The 23884-nt window shown below is 36.6% G+C and overlaps 1 protein-coding gene across 1 annotated transcript in view; it reads right to left on the reverse strand.

Moving 5' to 3' along the window:
• LOC137950074 (glyoxylate/succinic semialdehyde reductase 1-like) overlaps window positions 1–8036 on the reverse strand; it is a 34247-nt gene extending 26211 nt beyond the window's left edge. The window contains exon 1 of the mRNA XM_068796439.1: window positions 7694–8036. Coding sequence (XP_068652540.1) covers window positions 7694–7798 — 105 coding nt within the window. The 5' untranslated portion in view covers window positions 7799–8036. The remainder of the gene's footprint in view (window positions 1–7693) is intronic.
• Window positions 8037–23884: the final 15848 nt, after the last annotated feature.

The raw sequence follows: 23884 nt of genomic DNA on the forward strand, positions 1-23884 counted from the left end.
AGGCTACAGATCCGAAAACTCGCAAGTGTGACACACTTGGCTTCCGTCCACTCCATAGAAGCGGCGTTACATTCTTTAAGATTTTTTTTGGTGATCGATTTGAGAGATAAACTGCACAAGCAACAGCTTCTGCCCAAAATTCTTTTGGCATCATCTTGCTCTCCAACATTGTTCTAGCCATGTTGAGGATTGTTCTATTCTTCCTCTCTGCAACTCCATTTTGTTGTGGCGATCTAGGAGCTGTTAAAGGGCGACGAATTCCATGTCTTTCACAAAAATTCTTGAATTCATTGGAAGTGAATTCTCCCCCTAGATCGGTTTATAGTGCTTTAATCTCATAACCATTTTCTTTCTCAACTCGAACTTTAAACTTTTTGAATGCCTCAAAAGCCTCACTCTTGTACTTCAAAAATATATCCATGTTTTTCTAGAAAAGTCATCAATAAAAAGGATAAAGTAAGAGTTTTTACCAAGAGATTGAGGGTTGATAGGACTGCATACATCAGCATGGATCAGTTCAAGTGGACTGGTGGTTCTTCTAGTAGATTGTTTCAGAAAACTCTTTCTTGAATGCTTGCCAAGTAAGCACGCTTCACATACTTGATTGGGATGATTAACTTTTGGAATGCCCTTCACCATATTCTTTTCTTCCAAGTCTCTAAGTCCTCCAAAGTTTAGATGACCAAATCTCATGTGACAAATCCATGATGGATCTTTCACACAAGTTTTTAAACACATTGCTCCAATGTTCTTCATATCAAGCATAAACATTCGATTCTTTGTCATTGTGACCTTAGCAATAAGATTGGCTTCTCGATCTCTAAGCCAAAGAAAGCAATCTTCCACGGTGATTTTGTAGCCACTCTCCAAAAATTGCCTAATACTCAAAATATTACTTTTCATCTTGGGAATATAATAAACATTATAAAGAATTTTGTGGCCACCACCTTTCATTTGAAATAAGACTGTACCTTTGCCTTTAATCTCCACCTTTGTATCATCACCAAAACGTACATGGCCCATTACGTTATTGTCAAGTTCCACAAATTTGCTTCCATCACCTATCATGTGGTTGCTAGCGCCATTTTCAAAGTACCATGTACTATTTTTTTCCCACGGGCTCATCCTTTAGTGAAAGGAATAATTTAGGCTCCTTAACTTCTTCCTTGTACTCAATCAATTTTGACTCTTCATCAACTTGTTACGGTCCCGGATCTGACACGTGGATTCTTTGGGAGGATCTAGGGTCTGCCACGGGTTACGGGTCTTCTAGGCATTACCGTAGGGGTAGTAGGAAGACATGGAGGAGATGAAAACGAAAGATCAAGCCTAAGGGAAGCTTGATAACCCTAGAGCTCGTTGATGAGAATTTTAAACCTCTCTACGCCAGATTTAACCTAATTCTTAATACTTCAATGTTTTTTTCTCATTACTCTTACCCCTTAAATAGGGTTCACCCGGTTTAGGGTTTACAATAAAATATTCTAAAAATACCCCTATAAATAAAATATTCCAAAAATACCCCTATAAATAAAATATTCCAAAAATACCCCTATGACCTAAAACTGAAATAAAATAAAACAACTAAAATAATAATGTTATTACATGCATAACATTTAATGTTATTGCGTGCATAACATTACACCCCCCTGGAAGACGAGCTTGTCCGCAAGCTCAGAAGTAGGGTCTGTATGCCGACGTCTCCACCTGTGCCGAAGTAACATCTGCGATAGCTATGAACACCCTCTGGATGCCCAAACTTGGAGTTTTTTTTTTGGGTGGCCCGGTCCGAGTTGGCCTGGGTTGACTCGTTTCAAGAAACCCGGTCTGGCGCGCAACTCTGTTTCCTGCGCTCATCAAATTTTCCTAACTTAGGAAAATTTGAATTGAAACCCATCTTCTTCCTTCGGCGAAAATTTCGCCGACGAGTCTTCTGCGGAAATCAGAAACTTACCATATCCTCCTGTCGATCCCAAACATAGCAGTCGTCGGTAAGTGCGGAAACCTTGTCGACATCTGCTCCTTCCCTCACGGCACCGACGAAGGCGGCCGACGGTCGTCTTCCGTCCTCACGGCCCCGAACAAGGCAAAAATTTCTCTGACGGAGTCTCCTGCTACTCCGGTGGCGAATCGCAGCCCGTTGGCCCCCCCGGAACAGAGACCCCTTGCGGATATTTCGCCTACGACGCCGACGAGATCTCCTGCTTCTTCGGTGACGAAGAGAAGTCCGCTGAGGCGTCGCCGCTTGGAATTTTTCCAAGACAGAGTGCTCTCCAAAACACATCCCGATCGGAAGAAGCACCGGAAATATTACCTTCTCCTGTCTGGCAAGGTGTTTTGCTTGCCGTGAGCCTTGTTGGTGTGAATTCGGATTTGAGGTCTCACCCAATTTGTCCAACGCCGACGAGGTGTTAGCAGAAAACCCCTCCGATTTTGGATTTCCCGGGTCCCTGCAGTCAGATTTTGGAAATTTGGAGTCCAATTTCAGATTTGTGTCCCCAGTTTCGGATTTCGCCGCCGCTGGAGAGACAGGGGGCGCTCTGATTTCTTGCGTCTCCTGCCCTTCCTAGACATGTCGAGCGACTTCAGCAGCGAATTTCTCTCTCGCAGCAAACTTATCTCCCCCTCCGTTTTGGGCTGGCGTTGTGTTCCTTCCACTCGTTAAACTTGTTATGTTGTCTATCCTCCCATTCAACCTCTCTATATCGAGATTAAATTTAGAGAACCTTTCGAACATCTCATCAAATTTTTTGTCAGTATTTGCCTGATATCTGAGGATCAACTCCAGTAATTCACTTTTGCTGATTTTCGTCGGAGAACCCTGCTCTGATATTAATGTGTTCCCGCTTTGATACCAGTTGTTACGGTCCCGGATCTGACACGTGGATTCTTTGGGAGGATCTAGGGTCTGCCACGGGTTACAGGTCTTCCAGGCATTACCGTAGGGGTAATAGGAAAACATGGGGGAGATGAAAACGAAAAATCAAGCCTAAGGGAAGCTTGATAACCCTAGAGCTCGTTGATGAGAACTCTAAGCCTCTCTACGCTAGATTTAACCTAATTCTTAATACTTCAATGTTTTTTTCTCATTACTCTTACCCCTTAAATAGGGTTCACCCGGTTTAGGGTTTACAATAAAATATTCTAAAAATACCCTATAAATAAAATATTCAAAAATACCCCTATAAATAAAATATTCCAAAAATACCCCTATGACCTAAAACTGAAATAAAATAAAGTAAATTAAATAAAACAACTAAAATAATAATGTTATTACATGCATAACATTTAATGTTATTGCGTGCATAACACAACTTTCTTGAATTGACACTCCCATGAGTAATGTCCATATTTCCGACAAGAATAACATTCAATTTTGGATTTGTCAATTATTACCTCATTATTTCTCCAATAGTTGCCTCCATTGTTACCTCTTCCTCTTCCTCTTCCACAACTTCTTTGAGAAGTCTGGTTTCTATTCTCAAAAATAGAATTTTGCTCATCATTACCTCTTCCTTGATTACATCAACGTCCACGACCTCTTACACCTCTCAAAGTGCTTTCACTTTTAGATTTGAGAGATAACTTTCCTTGCAAGGCTTGCTCAACTTGCTCTTGTTTGCCTCGATTCATTCTCTCCTCATGGGTTCGTAATGACCCATTTAATTCATCAATGGACATGATCTCCAAGTCTTTAGACTCTTCAATGGCTACCACCACATGATTGAATTTTGTGTTGAGAGAACATAGAATCTTCTCAACAACCCGAACATCTTCAATCTTTTCTCCTAGCCTTTTCGTTTGATTCACCACTGTCAAGACTCTTGTGAAGAAATCTGAGATAGACTCTATTGATTAGTATCTTTTGAGTAGTATAAATACCCATGTACTCAAGCTTTATAAAAAGAGCACGCAATTGTATTAAAGAAATTCCTTTTCTTTTGTCTCTCCTTTGTTTTTTTTTCTTCCTTTATCTTTCTTTGAGTTGTTTGCCAACTATTGCTTCCAACAAAGTGGTATCAGAGCGAGGTTGAGAGAATGAGTTCAAAGAGAGCATCTCTTTCTTTCCAATATCCACAAGTATCCAAAACCAACTATGAGAGTTGTCAATTCGGATGAAGGTTATCCTTGGCTCTTAAGGATTATGGGAGATAGTTGAGAAAGGTTTTGAAAAACAAGAAAATGAAGTGGTTTTGCCAACAAATGAAAAGAAAGCCTTGGAGAAAAAGAGGAAGATGGATCAATGTGCACCTATTGTCATACACCAAGGTTTGGATGATGACATGTTCGTGAGGTTGCCAACGATACCAAATCCAAACAAGCATGGGATACTCTTCAAAAATTTGTCATAGGAGTTGACAGAGTTAAGAAGGTACGTCTTCAAACTCTAAGGGCTGAGTTTGAATCACTTTTGATAAAGAAGAGACAAAAGAAAATGAATTTCTTTAATACAATTGCTTGCTCTTTTTACAAAGCTTGAATACATGGATATTTATACTACTCAAAAGACACTAATCAATAGATACATCTTATCACTCCAAAAGTCACTAATCAATAGATGTATCTTATCACATCAAAAGACATTAGTCAATGGATGCATCTTATCACATCAAAAGACATTAATCAATGGATGCATCTTATCACATCAAAAGACATTAATCAATGGATGCATCTTATTTTCGGTTTTGTTGAACATACTGTAGTAAATTGACAATAACTTCTTCTAAAAAATATCAATTCATGAATGGTTTGATTCATTGGAACCTAGACAGGTATAGCTTTCTAATGACATATTATTTGCACCATTTAATTGAGAATAGACCCTTCAAATGTTTCTTTGATTCCAGTCAAGTTTAATATCCAAAAATCTCAAGATTAAACTTCACAAATTTGTTTCTAAAGTCAAAGCAAGCCTGGGAGTGGTCTTAGGCTCCTTGGAAATTGATCCTCAACTTGTTTGAGGAGAGAATAACTTAAATATGGAGATGTCAACTTTCTAAAATTGAACCATTGAGCTGTATAAAGGACATTTTGTCCTTTTTGTAAAACTTGATGAAAACTCAATTAAACATCATGAGATAACACATGAAATTTTCTTCTTGAGTTGTTTGATCATAGTAGTAGGTCACTTACATGATTTGAAGACCTATAGACTCTAAATTGAAGCTAAAAACAACTCCTCGGAATCTTTTGGGATTGGCTTGATTGATCGACATTCCTTCTACTGCTGCAAAACTTAGTCAATCAAAGGCAACTTGGTCAATCAACCTGCTCCTAATAGCTTTTTTATTTTATATCTTTTTCTTGTTTAGTCAAGTTGACTTCCAGTAACTTTCTGAATTAAAAACTTGATTGATCAACTTAACTTCCTTTAGCCTTCTAAATTAAAAACTTGATGGATCAACTTGACAAGGTCGATCAACCTTCCTCCAGTACCTTGCTTTGCAAAAATTGATCAACATTCCATCAAAGCTTTGTTCAGCCAATTCTTTGACCAATTAACCTTCTTTATTCGATTAAGTGCTTGTGAAACCTTTGAGGAGTTTATCTTTTCTCAAGCACAGGGTCAGTCATTTTTTTGCTTGCTATCATCAAAAGTAGAACGAGGATCTACACCAATCCAACTCTTCCTTTAGAGAGAGGCAGTAGAGATTCCCCCAAATATTCCAAAGACTATATAATGTCATCATTGGCATGCTCAGAAAAATAGAAGGCTTCCAGCCTATGTAATAGTTCTGTAATATCAGTGATCTCCTCAGTTAAAGCTCGTCTGAACTGAGAGCTCCAAGCTTTTCTAGATCCTTCCCCTTGCTTTAACTCTTGCATGGTGACATCTTCACTTAATTGTAGAGCCTTGAAAATTGACTCTTTAGCATACAATCCCTAAGCCAGACGTCTGTCCAGAAATGTGTATTTGCTCCAGATCTAACATGGAATCTGATATAAGGTGAGACATTCTGTAAACATCTGGTGACTGACCGTCAGACACTCACCAGATGCTAGAGCATCTATAAGTAGTGATTTCAGCAGGCAACCATGCCTGTGAGCTTGTCAGCAAGATTTAAAAAAAAAAATGAATTTTATTGCTTATTGGTAAAAGAGTAAGGTGGTGGAACAATGAGAAGTTGTCAACCCCTATACCTATAGAGGGGCAGGAGACACCATCTTTGGCAAGGGAATCCGAAGTACTGTTACCTTCTCAATGGTGGGCTGTCATACAATTGTCAACTGAGAACAATGGCTAAAATTTCTTCAAATAGGGAGGTAAGCTTCACCTCCCACATTCAGCTGATTATGTTGGCAGAATCACTTTTTTTTTTTTTTTTGCAAGGTTGAATCACCTTTCAATGACCACTGAGACCAAGAAATTCCTTTGGAACAAGTTGACACCATTCTAGGGTGCTCAGATTTCAGCATCAGCCAAGTTGCAAGTACACAAGGAGCCTGAGAATGCTAGTGGGATCCTGTGCTCACATGCTCTGTGAAGCATTTTACATGCTATGTGCACAATATAAGCATTTTACGCCTCATCATTAAGGTCAAATCTAACAAGCGGTTTGTGAAGCTCTTAGGATATCCAGTTCACTGAAGTAATAGGACTGGAATGACTCCAGAATTCCTCAATGAGGAATCTACCATTTCACAAGTATTTCTTTGGCAGCATGGCTAGAAAGGATATTATTCTAATGAAGAACTCAGGGACACAAGATACACAAAAGAGTAATTGGACAAAGAGAAATTCCATTGCAATTTTTCTTTGAAGACCAAGCATTAGTGGATGCTGAGCCAATGTATGAGCCACTACTGAAATGGCTTATATGAAGATAATTAAATAGCAAAGTTAACTATTTCAGAAGAAAATCCGACAATTCATATTGATTGACATCATGGCTACCTAGTTCAGGAAAGCCTAACAATTTTCATTTTGTTTTACTTGCAAATCATAGTTGAAGACAATGGCAATGCCAGCTTCTGGTGGTAAAAAAATCAATTGACTCGTGGAACCTTTCCGAAATTAGAAAAGTAACCTACTTTTAGTAAAATGGCAGGAATTTAAAGCTTGTTTGTGCATCTAACTGTAAATGTTAGATGTTCCAATATCTCACAACTTTTTGACCACCATCAAAAAGTGAAATTTACATTGGAAACACTTGTGCTTTATTCTTATACAGCGTTAGAAGGTTCTAGAACATCCAGAACTCATCTATCAATAGTTAACTATCCATAGCAGACTCAAACTCACAAGCAACATTAATGCACCCTGGCAAAACTAAGGCCTAAAATGAACCCTAAGATAGGAAGCAAGATGATACAAAAAAACTAGATCAACGCCAAAGCTCATGGAGGTGTATCCGTATTTGGCTGGGTAGTCTAAGTGTACTCATGAAGAAAAAGATCTTTACATGGAAATGAAAGAATCAATATTTATGCATGAACAAATCTTGCAGAATCCAAATGCACTCTAACGTAGCCAATTAAGGGACTAAAATGACCACCCAAGATAAGCCTTCAGATGATATAGAAAACTAGTTAAATTATATCAAATTCCCGTAAATACTGCAATTCCTTTGTAAAAAAAATAACAAAAAGACCAGCTAAAGAAATAGATTCATGATCTAACATATTTCTGTCAATGAAAAAGGAAATAATTGCAAGGAAGAGAAAAATGACTCAGCAAAGAGGTTATTAATACCTTGGAGAGAGTCCGGTTCCATACTGTGACCTTAAATCCGTTTTTCAGGAGATTTATAGACATTGCCTTGCCCATTATTCCTAAGCCCAGAAATCCAACCTCCATGTCTGCAGTTTCTCTAGCACAAGAAGATGCACGGACTCGGGGAAAAGCTGCTGCTCCACTTCTCTACTCAGTTTCTCCCACTTAATTAAACGATATATGAAGTAGACTAAGAAATAAAAAGCAAAACATTAGAGGAGTATTAGTGATTAAAAGCCATAATAATTTATTTCTGATGGCGTTATCTGTCTGTCGAATTCGGGCACTGCAGTGACCACTGACCCAGATGAAGGACGGGTTGAGTCACCCACGTCATAACCTTTCTATTTGCACTGGCCGGATTCTTGGAGCTGTATTTCACAGGTAAATCGTCACTTTTTAAATGCGGCTTTTCAGCTAATAGGAAAAGACCACGTAAAGGTGCTTAATCTACGCGATGGTAATTAAGGACACGAGGCAGACTATCGTCTTTCATTTTTCTACGATTTTACCAAACTAGAAGGTTGAACCGTGTATTACTATGCTTGATTTTTTATTCAAGCCTGTTAGAAAGCGGAGGGAAAACTCTACTCCTGTAATCCAGTTTTTTTAGGTTCATTAAGAAAAACGTGTTGAATTTTAGGATATTCTCATAATAATTCCAGAAGAAGATTAGGAGAAGAAGGAAGAGAGAAAAGAATGAGAAGAAAATAAGGTGGAGAAAGGAGAAACGCTAACTTGTGGGAGATGATAAGAGAAAGAGAGAAGTAAAGAAGAGAAGAATTTAGAGAAGAGAGGCTAAAACTCAATGCTTTAACCCACCATTTCTTGGATCAATGTATAGTTGAAATGTGATGATTACAATGCTAATAATGCTTTTAGGACTACACTTATAAAAAGAAGAGATATAAAAAAAAAATACATCCACCAATTTGTATAATTACAAAGTCATGTTACTCTCTGTAGAGAGTTGTCCTATTTATAAAATTGTTGCCCTACCACACATGGGTGACATTTCAACACTCTCTCTCAAACTGGTACATATACATCATAAATTCATAACTTTGTTATTGCTTACACGACTTTGATAAATATATTTGCAAGTTGATTTGTCAAAGGAATATAGTGCATGCTTATCTCTAGTTTGTAAGTTTTCTCTCATAAAATGGTTGTCAACTTCAATATGTTTGGTCTTTTCATGAAACACTGTTTATGATAATATGAATTATTGTTTGATTGTCAGTATGAAGGTGCATAAAAGTTTTAGATGAAAAACCCAATTCTAATAATAAAAGTTTTAGTCATACCATTTTGTAAGTCTAGATAAAAAATCCAATTCTGATAATAAAGATTTAAGACATACCATTTCGCTTACAACATGAGTCATAGTTTAATACTCTGCTTCTGCATTGGAGCAAGTTAGCGTAGCTTGTTTTTTCCTTCACCAAGTGACCAAGTTCACCAATCATGGTGCAATAATCAGAAGTGTATTTTCAATCATCTAGAGTACTGGACCAATTTGCATTTGCAAACCCTTCTATATTTACATATCTATGGTTCTTATACAATAATTTTTGTCCTGGATTTTTCTTGAGATATTTCAAAATTCTTTCCAAATCGTACCAATGTAATATCCATGGATGATGCATAAAATTGACTAAAAATACTTACCGCAAAGAAAATATCTAATTGAGTTATGATAAGGTAGATTAGTTTGTTGACAAACCTTAGGAATCATCCAACATCTACATCATCTCCTTCCTTAGTATGGAATTTAACATTTGGTTCCATAGGAGAATCAAGAGGTTTGCAGCCTAGCATACTTGTCTCTTTCGATAAATCTCATACATATTCCCTTTATGATAATATAATATCTTGTTTTGACTGCAAAACTTCAATGCTAATAAAGTATTTCAGCAAACCCAAATCCTTAGTTTGAAATACTATGGTGAGTTCATTTTTAGTTTTCTGAATTTCAATCTTGTCACTGCCAATAAAAAATGATGTCATCCACATAAACGGCCCTAAGAATTGTTGTCCCTAATGGCTTCTCAAGATGGGGGTGAATTGAAATTTTAAATTAAAAAATTAAACGCATTGAGTACTAAAATATAGTTAGAAAGAAGTAGTAAACAAGTATACATCATATGGAGACAATCATTTTGTATTTTTAATGTTCCCCTAAAGGTAATCACCACCCTTGCTTGGGAAAATTCTACTATTAACTCTATTAGCTAAAAGTACAAAGAGATTTCAGGGTCTCTTTAAGCCAAGTATAATCCCCAATTAACACAAATTGTTCTCTCCCCAAGAGATTCAATATAAACTAGATCCCGGGTCTAATAGGCACTCCCTCCTAGATTTAAGGCTCTAGAATGCCAATTGATCTAACTTTAAGGTAGTAGAAAACCTTTATAAAATAAAGTACAAAATATAAAAGAATAAAAACAAACTTAAAACTTTCTTTTTGGAGAGATAATCTTTCTCCTAGTGAGATCCAAGCTTTCAAATATTTAAGCACGAGAAGTGAAATGTGTCAGAGCTAGATGGAGTTTTGAATGCAAAGAAAGTGAAGAGAAAATAGAAGGTTTGGGCAAATATGAATTTTTTTTCTTTTCAAAAGGGTAAAATCGCAATATGAAGCTCAGAAATTTTTTTCCAAAGGTTTGGTAAGCCAAGATAAACTCAATTCTTGACCCTCAATGAGTTTGGGGCCCTATTTATAAGTTTCCCAACCAAACTAGTAATTTTTTGCTTGTTACTAAAAAACTAAAAAAAGAGTTGATCAATTAACCAAAAGGTATGATTGATCAACCATATATAATGGCTAAATTTTTTTCTATTCCTTAAGCCTATTGATTGATCAGGGCATCAATCAATGAATTTTCAACCTTTAAGAAAACCCATTGATCAATCAACCCATTTCGATTGATCGATCATACTTTATAAAACTAGTTATACATAGTTTTGTATGATTGATCATGCAATAATGGATGACCGATCATGCAACATTCTATATAATCCTTCATGCTTAAGCCAATAATCGATCATGTTTTATAAGTTATGACAAAATACATTTTGGATGATCGATCAAGCCCATGTAGGTTGATCAATCATGTCATATGCTAGTGTACTATTTTGACATTTAAGAATGATATAGGTTATTCTAAGGGATTTGTTTGTAAAACATTTATATGCATTTGATTAAAACATGGTTTTGAAGTATTTCATGCTCTAAAGCTCCATAACATAGATGTGCTTAAGAATCAAAGTTTGGTTGTCTTTCTACTTAAATACTAGAGTTCTTGAGATTTGTATTTGACTAACTCTAGTCTTCAAATCTTTAATCTTCTTATTTGTGTAAGTTCTTCATAAAAACAACTATCTTCAATGTGTTTTTGCTTCTGGTCTTGACTTGGCAACTTGATTGATCATTATTTTTTCTTGAGCTTTGCCATAGACTTCAAAATATTTGTGTTAGAAGTCTTATGTCTAAAATACACTGATACCACCGTTAGTAGTAGACTTTCAACCTACCCATTTGTTATTATCAAAATAATGGAGATCAATGTGATTTTATTAATGGTCTAACAATCTCCCCCTCTTTTAATGATGACACAAACCTTAGCTTGAAGTTAATATACATTAAAAGGCACATGTCGGTAATTTTGAAACTGATACGTTATTGCCAAAGAATTATATATCTATGCATGTTCCAAAAATCATCAACCATATGAAATAAAGTTATAAATGTTCTAGCATTACAATACAAGGGCTTAACTTCCTAAATATAGGCTCCCCCTAAATTTGTACATGCATGGTAATTAAGTCCCCCTTGATTTGTGCATGCGTAAGTCTTTGTTTTATTGTAATCATATTTGGTGTAGATCCCCCCTTAATCAATGCTACACTTTTTCTCCTCCTTTTTGTCATACATAAAAAAGATAATACTCAAGTAAGGCACAAATAGAGACAAAAGTACAAAAATGTCCATCCTAAGCTTTACTCCTGAGTTTTCAAGTCTAAAATATTTTTAGGGATACCATCACTAATCTTGAGCCAACTAGTCTAAGGAGGGTTTGAACCAATTTGATTGGCTTAATTTGAACCAATTCTCGAGTTAGCTATTGTCCAATTTTAATGAGTTTGGATCGAGATTGGTGAGCTAAGTTATTTCTTAAGTTAATAGCACTCCCATTGTCATAATATATAGGATATTGAATATTGAGTACCAAATATCTAAGTATTGTAAAGAAATATTTTTACAACTACTAGATGTTATTCTTTAGGGTTGGAATCTAGCGCATAGACAAAATTGTAAGCATAATACACTAGATACCAAGAAAGTTAGAGACCTATTATATTTCTATATGATTTTTTATTCTATTGGAGTACTAGAGTCATCCTAGTCAATTTTCAAGGATGCACTCATGGGTGTTGTAATAGGTTTACAATTTTATTTTTGTAAAACATCCTTTTGTATGCTTGGACTAATTCATAAATATTCTATTTTCAGTTTGAACTACCTAAAGCCAAAGGAATAATGAAGGTTCACCCATTAGCTTCATTCTTCATGACTTAAGCAATTTTTTTATAGAAGGAGGTGATAGTAGAGCCAAATATTATATCATCCACAAAAATTTGGACAATAATCAAATCTTGTTCATGAAGGAATGTTGGAAGTTGTGATAAACATGCTCTTCAATCTTTGAAATACTTCATAATCTTTTTTAGCTAGAGCTTTGTTTTCTATGGATTCAAATACTTGATTTATATTTGTTTGTTTTACCATGAAACTTTCAATAATTGTCTCATTCATGATTGAATAAACTACAGTAAGCGCAAGAATGAGAGTTTGAAGAATCAAACATACCTCTTCCTCTGTCATTATTACCATGACCTCTTCCACCTCTACCTCAACTTCTTGAAGTGTTAGAGGATTTTTTTCCTTGAGAGACCATGACTAATGTTTTGATTTGGCTGATTTCTAATGCCTTTGCTTCTTCTTTGACCCGAATATGATACCTAGTAGCACATATATGATCAACAGATGGCTTGGTTGTATAACTTGGAGTTCGAGATTTGGTCACATCAAGGTAAGGCTTCATATAAGGCAAACAAATTTCTCCAACTAGTTCTTCTCATTGCTTTTTCTTGTACCTATATCTGTGGAGTAAGGTTGTGTCATTTCCAATCTTGTAGGAAGCCTTTGAGTTTTTCAAAAAATTCGTTCAAATTATTTGCTTGCTTGGTGGTGTACACGACCTGGAAAATATCATAAATATTTATAAACTATCAATAGTGGGATATTGACCATAAGTTGACTCTCACATTGTTTTTTAGGATAACAAAACTGAATTGAGCTAATAACTTGCAAATCTAGTATTTCAGATACTTAACCTTTAAAAGCATCTCAAGGTCTAAAACATCAAAGCCAAAATAAAGACCTCAAGTACAAAATGAAGAACATCTCTTGAAGAAACACCCACGAGGAAGAAGTCAATGTGAAGACTCGAGTTCAAGCTTCAATAGACAAATAGTTAAACTCAGTCATATTATGTAAGAGAGTCTTCTAACTCCTATTCCTTAAGTACTTATGAAGATTAGAGGTTTATGATATTAAATTGCATATACATGTATAGAGTCATCATACATATCATTTAGAAACATGTTAAATCACTTAGAGAGAAATTATCATGCTTTATAAAGACATATAAATTTATCTGGTATTGAAATGATTTGAGTTGTTTCCTTTCCGCTAGACTTTCATAATTTGATCAACTTTACTTTAAACCCTAGAATTCCATTTCTAATACTATGTTGAATTCTAGGGTTTAATCCATATGTAACTTGGTTTGAGTAGACGAAAAAAGAAGAAGAGAAAAGAAAGAAGAAGAAAAGAGAAGATGAGATGATGAGAAGACAAGAGCACAAGTTGAGGGGAGAAGTCGTAGGGTTAGAAGAGAGCTCGTTAATGAGCTTCTCCCCCTCTCTCTCTTATTTATTGTTGGAAGATAGGGCCCAAGCCCACACGACCAAAAAAGGCCCACAAAAAGGACCCAATCCCGTAAGAAGTAGGACCCACCATGATTATCACAAGCTGGCATCCTTATCACATAAGTTGGAAGATCAAGAAGGACTCGCAAAGGCATATTTATTTTATGGTCACATCCTAGAAGAGTTCTAGTTTGCGTTATGTTTGTCTTTTATCTATATTGAGTTATTTAATTATGCTAGGACTTATCTTTAAGTGTTAGAGTTTGGGTGTAATTGGGGCAAAGGTAGTTTATTGTAATTGGATTCTACTACATGCCTCTATTATAAATAGAGGTTCAGGTACTTTGATTATAATAAGTTTATGAAGTCAATGAAGTATTTCTCTTTTCCATAAATTCAACATGGTATCAGATCCAGGTTCTGTGAGTTGACGTGGTCAATCCACAAAGGTAATTAGATTCTTTTCTGATCTATCATCTTTAGCAGTTAGGGTTCTTTTTTTAGTCCCTACATTCGTTAGGTTTTTATGTTTTTCACCTCTATAATGTGTGTTTCATATTGAAAATTTTATATTGACGAAAAGATATTTGAGTATACTTTCCAAATAAAAACGTTTTATGTTTCCAATTGGAGTTATCTACAGAGAGATATCGATATTTGAATGAGCATTAGATTGCAAAAGAGGTTCGAGCAGTAGTCGAAAGCTTCAACTTCTAAGGTATTTTATGCTATCAAGAACTAGACTTTATATGGAGAAATATATATCAAAATCAATATTTGTAAGTCTATTATTTTACCTATTCAACCAAATTTTTATCTGAGTTATTTACAAAGAGAAATCGATATTTGAAGTAGCAAAGGTCAGATTACAACAGAGGTTCGACCAGCAACAGAAAGCTTCAACTTCTGAGGTATTTTATGCTATCAAGAACGAGACTTTATATAGAAAATTATATATCAAAGAAATATATGTAAGTCTATTTTCTTACCTATTCAACCAATTCTTGCTCTGAATTTTTTATAAGGAGATATTGATCTTGGAAGAGTCAATGGTCATGCTGAAAAAAAGAGAAACAATGCCTAGTTCGGCCAGATGACAGAGACCAAAATCTATCAGATTATTTATTTTTTGATAATTATATTTTATGAAGAGAAGTTATACTTGGATGAAAGGTATTAAATTCTAGTTTTAGAAGGGAAAATTATTATGTCAATCTGATCTATATTTTAAGATATATTCGCATTGGAAGAATCAAAGGTCATGTTGGTATCCTATTGCATTGAAAATTCTGAATTTAAACCAATTATTTTGTGTCACTATTTGAGTTGCTATATCATAAAAAATATCTCACTTCTCTGTGGTTTAAGGGTTTATTACTACATCCACATTATTTGGGCTTATTGCTACGTCTATGATATTTGGTTCAAGTTGGGATCCTTGCCATTACCTCCTAGCGTGAGGGGGAGAAGTAGAAAAAGTACAAGAAATATGCATTTTATTCCATATGTTGTGGATAAATTTTATGTGACCAAAATATTCAAGAAAGGGGGAACACAAATGAAGCTTGTGCATCTAAGAAGAAAATTTTATATCGGATTATTTCATGGGTTCTTTTACAAAGTTTATTATTTGGTTCATGTTATATGTGTTGGAAGATGGTCGTGTTATATTCAGTTGCAACTATTATGTCTCTTTGGGGATATTATTATTGAAGAAGAGGTGGCCTCATACCATTATTTATTTGTCCCCATAAAAAATATCCAAAATGTCAATGGTTACGATTCCATGACGGATGAACTTAACACCCCGTCAAAAATATAAAAAATGTCAATCGTTGGGATTCCATGACGGAGGAACTTAATACCCCGTAAAAAATATCAAATGTCAATGGTTGGGATTCCATGAAGAAGGAACTTAATACCCTGTCAAAAATATAAAAAATATCAACGGTTGGAATTCCATGACGAAGGAACTTAATACCTCGTAAAAAAATATTAAATGTCAACTGTTGGGACACCATGACGGAGGAACTTATTATTACATCTATGTTATACCCCCTGAATTGGCCAGCTGGGCCTCATGAAAGAGAGCACCAACGTGAGGAGGAGTTGTGGAAGATTGGAGGACTGCTATTTTATACAAAAAATTCTATACATCATTTGCAACAAGTTGGGAGTTCTTGATGTTTTCTCACCCCCAACTTGAGGAGTGTTGGAAGATAGGGCCCAAGCCCACATGACCAAGGAAGGTCCACATATCTAAGAGTATTATAAGATGGGCCACACGACCAAGGAAGGTCCACAAGATTGGCCCAAACCCATAAGAAGTATGACTCACCATGATTACCACGAGCTGACATCCTTATCACATAAGTTGGAAGATCAAGAAGGACTCACAAAGACATCTTTATCTTATGGTCACGCCCTAGGGGGGGGGGGGGGGGGGGGGGGGGGGGGGGGGGTTTATTCCTCCAAATGGATTTTTGAAGATCAAGTTCATGTCCAACATGAAGATCATGTCAGTCATGTACATGAAGATCATCTTTGCACTTAGTGTTAGTATTGACGACTTCATGTGCACTGGAAAACAATTTCCAGTACTCTACCACGGGAGGTTGAGAGGGAGGACGACCGAGGGGGGGGGGGGGGGGGGGGGGGGGGGGGGGGGGAAGAAGAGAGGAACGTCGAGAGAGAAGAGAAGTCGTCGCCGAGGGAGGAAGGCCTCCCTCCCTATCGACCTCCGTCACGAGCATCTCAGTTTCCCGTACTCTACAACGGAGGTCAAGAGGGAGACCGGAGAGGGACAGTGGTGACGAGAGAGGGAGCAGAGAGCTCGAGGTTTAGGGAGACGATAGAGCTACAGGAATGAGAGAGGGTTGCGGGAATGAGAGAGGGGTGCGCCAGAGAGAACCCCGCGTGTGAGTCATGTACATGATTCTCAAAATCGGGGCGAAAAGCACTTTTCGTCGTTTACTCTTGGGACATGAACTTCTGAGTCATGGATGATCATGTACATGAAATAAAGTTTGGTACTCCCTAACGACATCAGGACATGAACTGAGTAATACGCATGAAGATCATGTTCTGAGTCATGTTGACTAAGCCCCCCCTAGAAGAGTTCTAGTTTGAGTTATGTTTGTCTTTTATCTATATTAAGTTATTTAATTATGTTAGGACTTATCTTTAAGTGTTAGAGTTTGGGTATAATTGGGACAAAGATAATTTTATTGTAATTGGACTCTACTACCTTCCTCTATTATAAATAGAGGTTCATGTACTCTGATTATGGGGGGGTTAGTCAACATGACTTAGGACATGATCTTCATGCGCATTACTTAGTTCATGTCCTGAAGTTGTTAGGGAGTTCCAAAATTCATGTTGATCATCCATGACTCAAGAGATCATGTCCCAAGAGTAAACGGCGAAAAGTGCTTTCTGCCCGATTTTGAGAATCATGTACATGACTCACGCACGGGGCTCTCTCTGGCTCACACCGTCTCGCTCATTTCTACTCATTTCGTTCCCACACCCCTCTCTCGTTCCCGCAGCCCCTCTGTCGTCTCCCTAAACCCCGAGCTCTTTGCTCCCTCTCTCGTCTCCACCGTCCCTCTCCGCCCGATTTTGAGAATCATGTACATGACTCACGCATGGGGCTCTCTCTGGCTCACACCGTCTCGCTCATTTCTGCTCATTTCGTTCCCGCACCCCTCTCTCGTTCCCGCAGCCCCTCTGTAGTCTCCCTAAACCCCGAGCTCTTTGTTCCCTCTCTCGTCTCCACCGTCCCTCTCCGGTCTCCCTCTCTACTGTCTCCATCTCTCCCTACGAATGTCCTTCTGACGTCCTTCTCTCCATCTCGGACTCAATCTTCCTCTGAACCTCCCGCTCGCTTCTCCCTCTCTATTTTCCCCTCGACCTCCCTCTCTTCTCTCTGTCACTTCTCCCTCTTTTCTCCCTTTCGACATCTCACTCCCTTCTCCCTCTCGCTATTATCTTTTCCCCCAAAATACCTTCCAATTTCCTACGATTTCCCCTATTTCGGTTTTGGTTTTCTTCGATTTTGACATTTGGGCTTCGATTTCTTAATTTCTACTTCGATTCAGCATTGATTTCTCCATTCGGCTTTGATTTCGGTCGTCAGCTTCGGTTTTCCCCAAATTTCAGAAGGTATGACTAAACCCTAATTTTTTTTCTGATTAAATGAGTGTCATATTTGATTTAATTTTAGTTTCAGTGCCTAATTTGGGGTTATTTGTGCATAATTGTGGGATTTAGTGTTACGGTTTAGGGTCTAAATTTTTTTATTAGGGTTAGGGTTTAGTGTTTTTAGGGTTTGGTGCTCTATATTTAGGGGTTAAGTGTTTAGGGTTAAGGATTTATGGTATTGTTAGGGTTTAGGTTCTAGAGTTAGGGTTTAGGTTTTTTTTAAATTTTTTTTTCAGTTATGGTTTATTGGGTGATAGGGTTTAGGGTTTTTAAGATCTAGGTTTTTTTGTTTAACTTCTGGAATTAGGGTTTAGGGTATAGGATTTAGGAGGTTTTGGAGGTATGGGGTCTAGGGTTAGGGTTTAGGGTCTAGGGTTTTTTTAAGGTTCTCAATTACAGTTTACGGTGTTTAGTCTAGTTCAAACAAGGTTGAGTCGCCTACACGGGCGTCTATTAGCCAACGAAACCCAACCCCATCACTGACGAGGTACAGTTCGTAGTGATTGTGAAGTCATATAGGGCTCTACCAGGGGTGTTCTGTGAATTTGGACTTGATGTGTGTGTGTGTGTGTGTGTGTGTGTGTGTGTGTTTGCATTGTTTAGTGCATCTCTAATGGAAATAATTGATTAATTTTGGAATGTTTTAGAATGTTGTTTAAAATTTTTGAAGTGCTATAGAATATTTTTGCCATGTGGTGAGGAGATTCGGGTGTTATAAATATCCACCACATGGTATTTTCTTATTTGTGGTTTTTGTTTCGTGACTGGTAATGGTTGTCTGATAAAGTTTTTTCCATGAGGACAATCTCGGATTTATATTGAAAATGGCTACAAGAAAACAACCAAGTGGTCGACCATATGACTTTTGGAGCTTTGAAGAAGACAACAAAATACTCGATCTTTTAGTCAAGCAGGTATATATGGAGAACAAGTTGCCCAATGGGGTTTGGAAGTACGAGGTATATACGGAATGTGTCAATAAGTTCAATGAAGACGCAATGAATTAAAAAATTGTTGAGCAGCTTAAAAATCAAATAAGATCATGGAAGAAAATATACCAAACGGTAACGAGCTGTCTCAACACTAGTGGGTTCGGTTGGGATGCAACCACACAACGAGTTACTGCATGTCATTCTGTATGGCAAGACTACATTAAGGTCAGTAAATCAAGATATATTGTAAAACAGTTTGTATTGTTTCACATTACTAAGAACTCTATTCCATTATAAATGATGTTTTATTCTTGTAGGAGCATAAAGATGCTGAGAAGTATAGACAACAAGGTTGCCCTCTTTACGACAAATTGGCTATGGAGTCAGAAACACAATAGCCGTAGGGAATGGTAGTACAACTCCTATAGATCTGGGTGATGAAATCATCCATGATGAGTCGGCTCCTATCCCTATGGACGAGCCCGACAATGTTGACGTAGTTATGGGAACTCCACCGCAATTCATTTAGCGAAAATGATTCGACAGCGGATCAATCTCATGGAAGTAAAGGGTCATCTTCATGTCGTCATAGAAAGAGAAACGAATTGCCCACTGATGACAATACACAATTAATTGATGCAGTTAGCCAAATCGCTGAAGCAATGAAATGTGTTATGAAGTATAAGGAACATGATGTCGAAGAACCTTGGATCAATGCCCTCATGGAAATTCCGGACCTGTCAATTGCACTGAAGTATGGCGCTCCTAGATAGTTGGATACGCCAAGTATGAAGGCCTTGTTTGTAAAAATGACAATGGCAGAGCGAGTCGGGTGGCTTAATTATTGTGCAAACAACTAATTGTAATGCGTTTTAAGTACAATATCTTTTTTGAGAAGATTGTTATGTATTAAAGACGATGTTTGAATTATAATGTTGCTAGACTTATCACTATGGTTAAGGTTTCTATTTTATATGTTTGTTGTCTTAATATATTATGTGGACAATATGGTGGATGAGTATGGATGTGAATATGATTGTTGAGTTTGGATGAATAGGTTATGATTGAAGATTAGCCATTATTTTTGTTTATGACTTTTTAGAAGTTTAAATTTACAGATTCTCATGGATATTATGATAGAAGAAGAGATGGATGCAATTATGGTTGGACTGACATGTATTATTGTCGTCATAGTAAGATACTATCTATGCCATGGCAATAGAGGTGTACCACGTTCTTGTGGGATGAATGGTCCGTTGTATTTGCAAAAGGCCTTAGACAAATCTCTTGTTAAATTTTGAAAAATTTACAGGATGAATCAAATTGTATTTCACAAATTGGCAAAAATACTTAATAGCAGAGGGTTTTTATCAACGACAAAGACAATCTCAGTGCAAGAACAACTTGCCTATTTTCTCCTAACTATTGGTCAACAACAAGCCTATAGTGTCACAGTAGAGATGCTTGATAGATCGAACTGGTCCATAAGTAAATATTTCATCAAGGAGTTGGATACTATCCTCAAACTTCACTCTGATTACATCAAACAGCTTTCAGAATGCACACACTCGAGGATTTTAAACAATTCAATGTTTTATCCATACTTCAAGGTAACATCACTTGCACTCTATTTAGATTACTATACAAATTTAGTCAATACTAATTGAAATTATATAATTAGGATTGTATTGGGGCTATTGATGGAACGCATATCAAAGCAAACATCCACTTGAAGAACAACCAAGGTTCTAGAACAGAAAGGGCTATCTATCACAAAATGTGATGGCAACATGTACATTCGACATGTAATTCACTTATGTACTAGCTGAATGGGAGGGATCAACAGCTGATTTTTGTGTACTGAAGGATGCATCGACTCGCCGAAATAGACTATTTGTACCTGAAGGTAAATAATATATTTTTATGCAGTAATCTTTTATCTATTTTATCTTTATTTATTTAATATAGAAAATATTTTGTATTGTAGGTAAATATTATCTTGTCGATGCTGGTTATGCAAATCTGCCAGGATTTTTGGCTCCATATCGAGGAACTCGGTATTATTTGCAAGAATTTGGAGATAATATTCCTAGGAATGAAAAATAATTATTCAATCGAAGACACTCGTCTATGCGTAATACTATTGAGAGAACTTTTGGTGCTTTAAAAGCTCAATTTCAAATGTTGAAAGGCACTCCATTTTCTTTTAAGATGTAGACAAAAATTGTCATTGCTTGTTGCATATTGCATAATTATATACGTAGAGAGGATTACAATGATATATTTGATTTGGGAGATGATGATTCGGATGACGAGTTCGGTGGAGGAGGTGATGGGGTCCAATTACGTGCAACGGATGATACAAACATCGATGATAGCGATGGTCTTGTGGAAGAGGATACCCATGTAACAAGCTTTCAGAGGTAGCGTACATTAGAATCCACAAGAGCCGCACAATTTTGAGATGACATAGCGACTTGCATGTGGAATGATAACTGATGATTGTATCTTTTATTGTTTTTGAACATGTGTTGTTATTATGTACTAAACTTGTAATTTGATGATTTTAATACTAATCACGAACTGGTTATTACAATAAAACTTTATTACATTAGTAATAAAGTTGTATATTTATTTATATATTATATTTATTAAATTTTATTACTATATTAAACTAGATATTTAAGTCTGGTAAATAAAATATAGTTACAATATGCATTTGATCAATTGATTAATTTCAATTTTGTGGAAATATATTATTAATTAATACTATGCCACATTACGTTTTTAATAAAATAATTCTTTATTTACTCATTATATTTATTTTTTATTTATTGTATTATATTAGTGATTTAATAGTGGTAATATTACGCACAAATATATAGTGTATTAAAGTTATGATTAGATCATTTTTTCCTCTTGAATCATTCGTTTTTAGGCTATAGTATATCATATATTATTAATAAATTAATAGCTAAACATATTACTTTCATTTTTGTTATTTATAACGTTATTTATTTATTACTTGTAATTAATCATATGTGTATTTCATTGGCTCACATAATTACCATATTAATGCACAATAACATATCTAATTCAATTAATAAATATATTAATATATTTTAATTATACATTAAATAAGTTATTCGTGTAGTAATAATGATTGTTTTACCTAATTTGGGATTTGAAGATTATGTTGTAATTATAAGTGTACTGTATAGGTTTAGGGATTCTCTGGTTTTTTATGTTTTTCTAATGAGTGAGCACTATTCACTGGAAATTGTTTTCCTGTACATGAAGGCGTCAACACTAACACCAAGTACGAAGATAATCTTCATGTACATGGCTGACCTGATCTTCATGTTGGACATGAACTTGAACTTTAAAAATCCATTTGGGGGACTAACCATCCCCCCCCCCCCCCCCCCCCCCCCCCCCATATTAAGTTTATGAAGTCAATGAAGTATTATCTTTTCTATAAATTCAATATGTATATAAGCAGGGCATGAGTGCCCTAATACATAAAAATAAAAAAACTTAAACTAACAACTAATTACAACTTATACCACTCACTCTCATAATTATGTAAAAGAGTCTTCTAACTCCTATTCTTTAATACTTGTGAAGATTGGAGCTTTAAGATATTAAGGGGGGGTTAGTCAACTTGAAGGACGAGATGATCTTCAACCGCATAATGCCCTTCAACACTTGAAGTCGTTAGTGGAGCGCAGATGAAGCTTCATCTAGATGCAGGGGTTGAAGGGGTCCTTCATCTCCACAGTTTAATTTCAATCATGTGGAAGAAGGCCTTGTTTGATCTTCTTTGAATTGAAGGACGGGCGACGCTCGATTTTCCCCCTCTCTCTCCTCGCACCCCCCCCCCCCCCCCCCCCCCGTCGCGCATCGTCATTTCTCATTTTTTCTTCCTCTCTCCCGCACTCCCTCTCTCGTCTCCCTGCGCCCCCGACGTCGTTGTTGCCAAAATTGATCTTGTCCTTCGTCTCTGGCCACCGTCTCAGTTCCCTCTCGTCTCCGGCCTCATCTCTCGGTCTTCTCTCGGCCTCGCCCTCTCTCTCGCACCCCCTCTCTCATCTCCGTGACTCCCTCTCTTCTCTCGGACTCACTCTCTCTCGCTTCTCTCTCTCTATTCCCTCCCGACCTCCCTTTCTTCTCTGTCTTCTCCCTCTCTTCTCCCTTTCGGCCTCCCACTCTCTTCTCTCTCTGGCTAGTCTCCTTTCCCCCAAAAATACCTTCCGATTTCGTTCGATTTCCCCATTTTCATTTTGATTTTCTTCGATTTTGGACATTTGGCATCGATTGCTTAATATCTACTTCAATTAGGCATCAATTTCACCCTTCGGCTTCATATTTCCCCAAATTTCAGAAGGTATGCCTAAACCCTAATTTTTTTCATTAAATTAGTGTTTTATTTGATTTAAATTTATTTTCAGTGCGTAATTGGTGTTATTTGTGCATTGTTTTGGGATTTAGGGTTACGGTTTATAGTCTACATTCTTGATTCGTGTATGGATTATTTTTAGGGTTTGCTGCTCGGTATTTAAGGGTCCAGTAATTAGGGTTTAGGGTTTATGGTTAAGGATTTAGGGTATTTTAGGGATTAGGGCTTTTAAGGTTTAGGGGGTTTAGGGTTTTTAAGGTTTTGGGAGTTTTGTGTTTTTAAGCTATAAGGTTTTTTCGGTTTAGGGTTTGGAATTAGGGTGTAGGGTTTAGGGTTTAGGGCTTTTAATGTATTAAGTTCTATAATTAGTGTTAGGGTTTGATGGTTTAGGTTTTTTTTTTATGGTTTGTATTTCGGGTTTAGGGTTTAGGGTTTAGGTTAAGGATTTAGGGTACTTTAGGGATTAGGGTTTTTAAGGTTTAGGGGGTTTATGGTTTTTAGGGTTTAGGGTTTAGGTTAAGGATTTAGGGTATTTTAGGGATTAGGGTTTTTAAGGTTTAGGGGGTTTATGGTTTTTAAGGTTTTGGGGGTTTTGTGTTTTTATGCTCTAGGGTTTTTTAGGATTAGGGTTTGGAATTA

This window comes from Aristolochia californica, unplaced genomic scaffold (genome assembly GCF_029961685.1).
Source record: "Aristolochia californica isolate CCGP_79_NKW_82.1479 unplaced genomic scaffold, dmAriCali1.0.hap1 SCAF_1, whole genome shotgun sequence".
Classification (NCBI taxonomy): domain Eukaryota; kingdom Viridiplantae; phylum Streptophyta; class Magnoliopsida; order Piperales; family Aristolochiaceae; genus Aristolochia; species Aristolochia californica.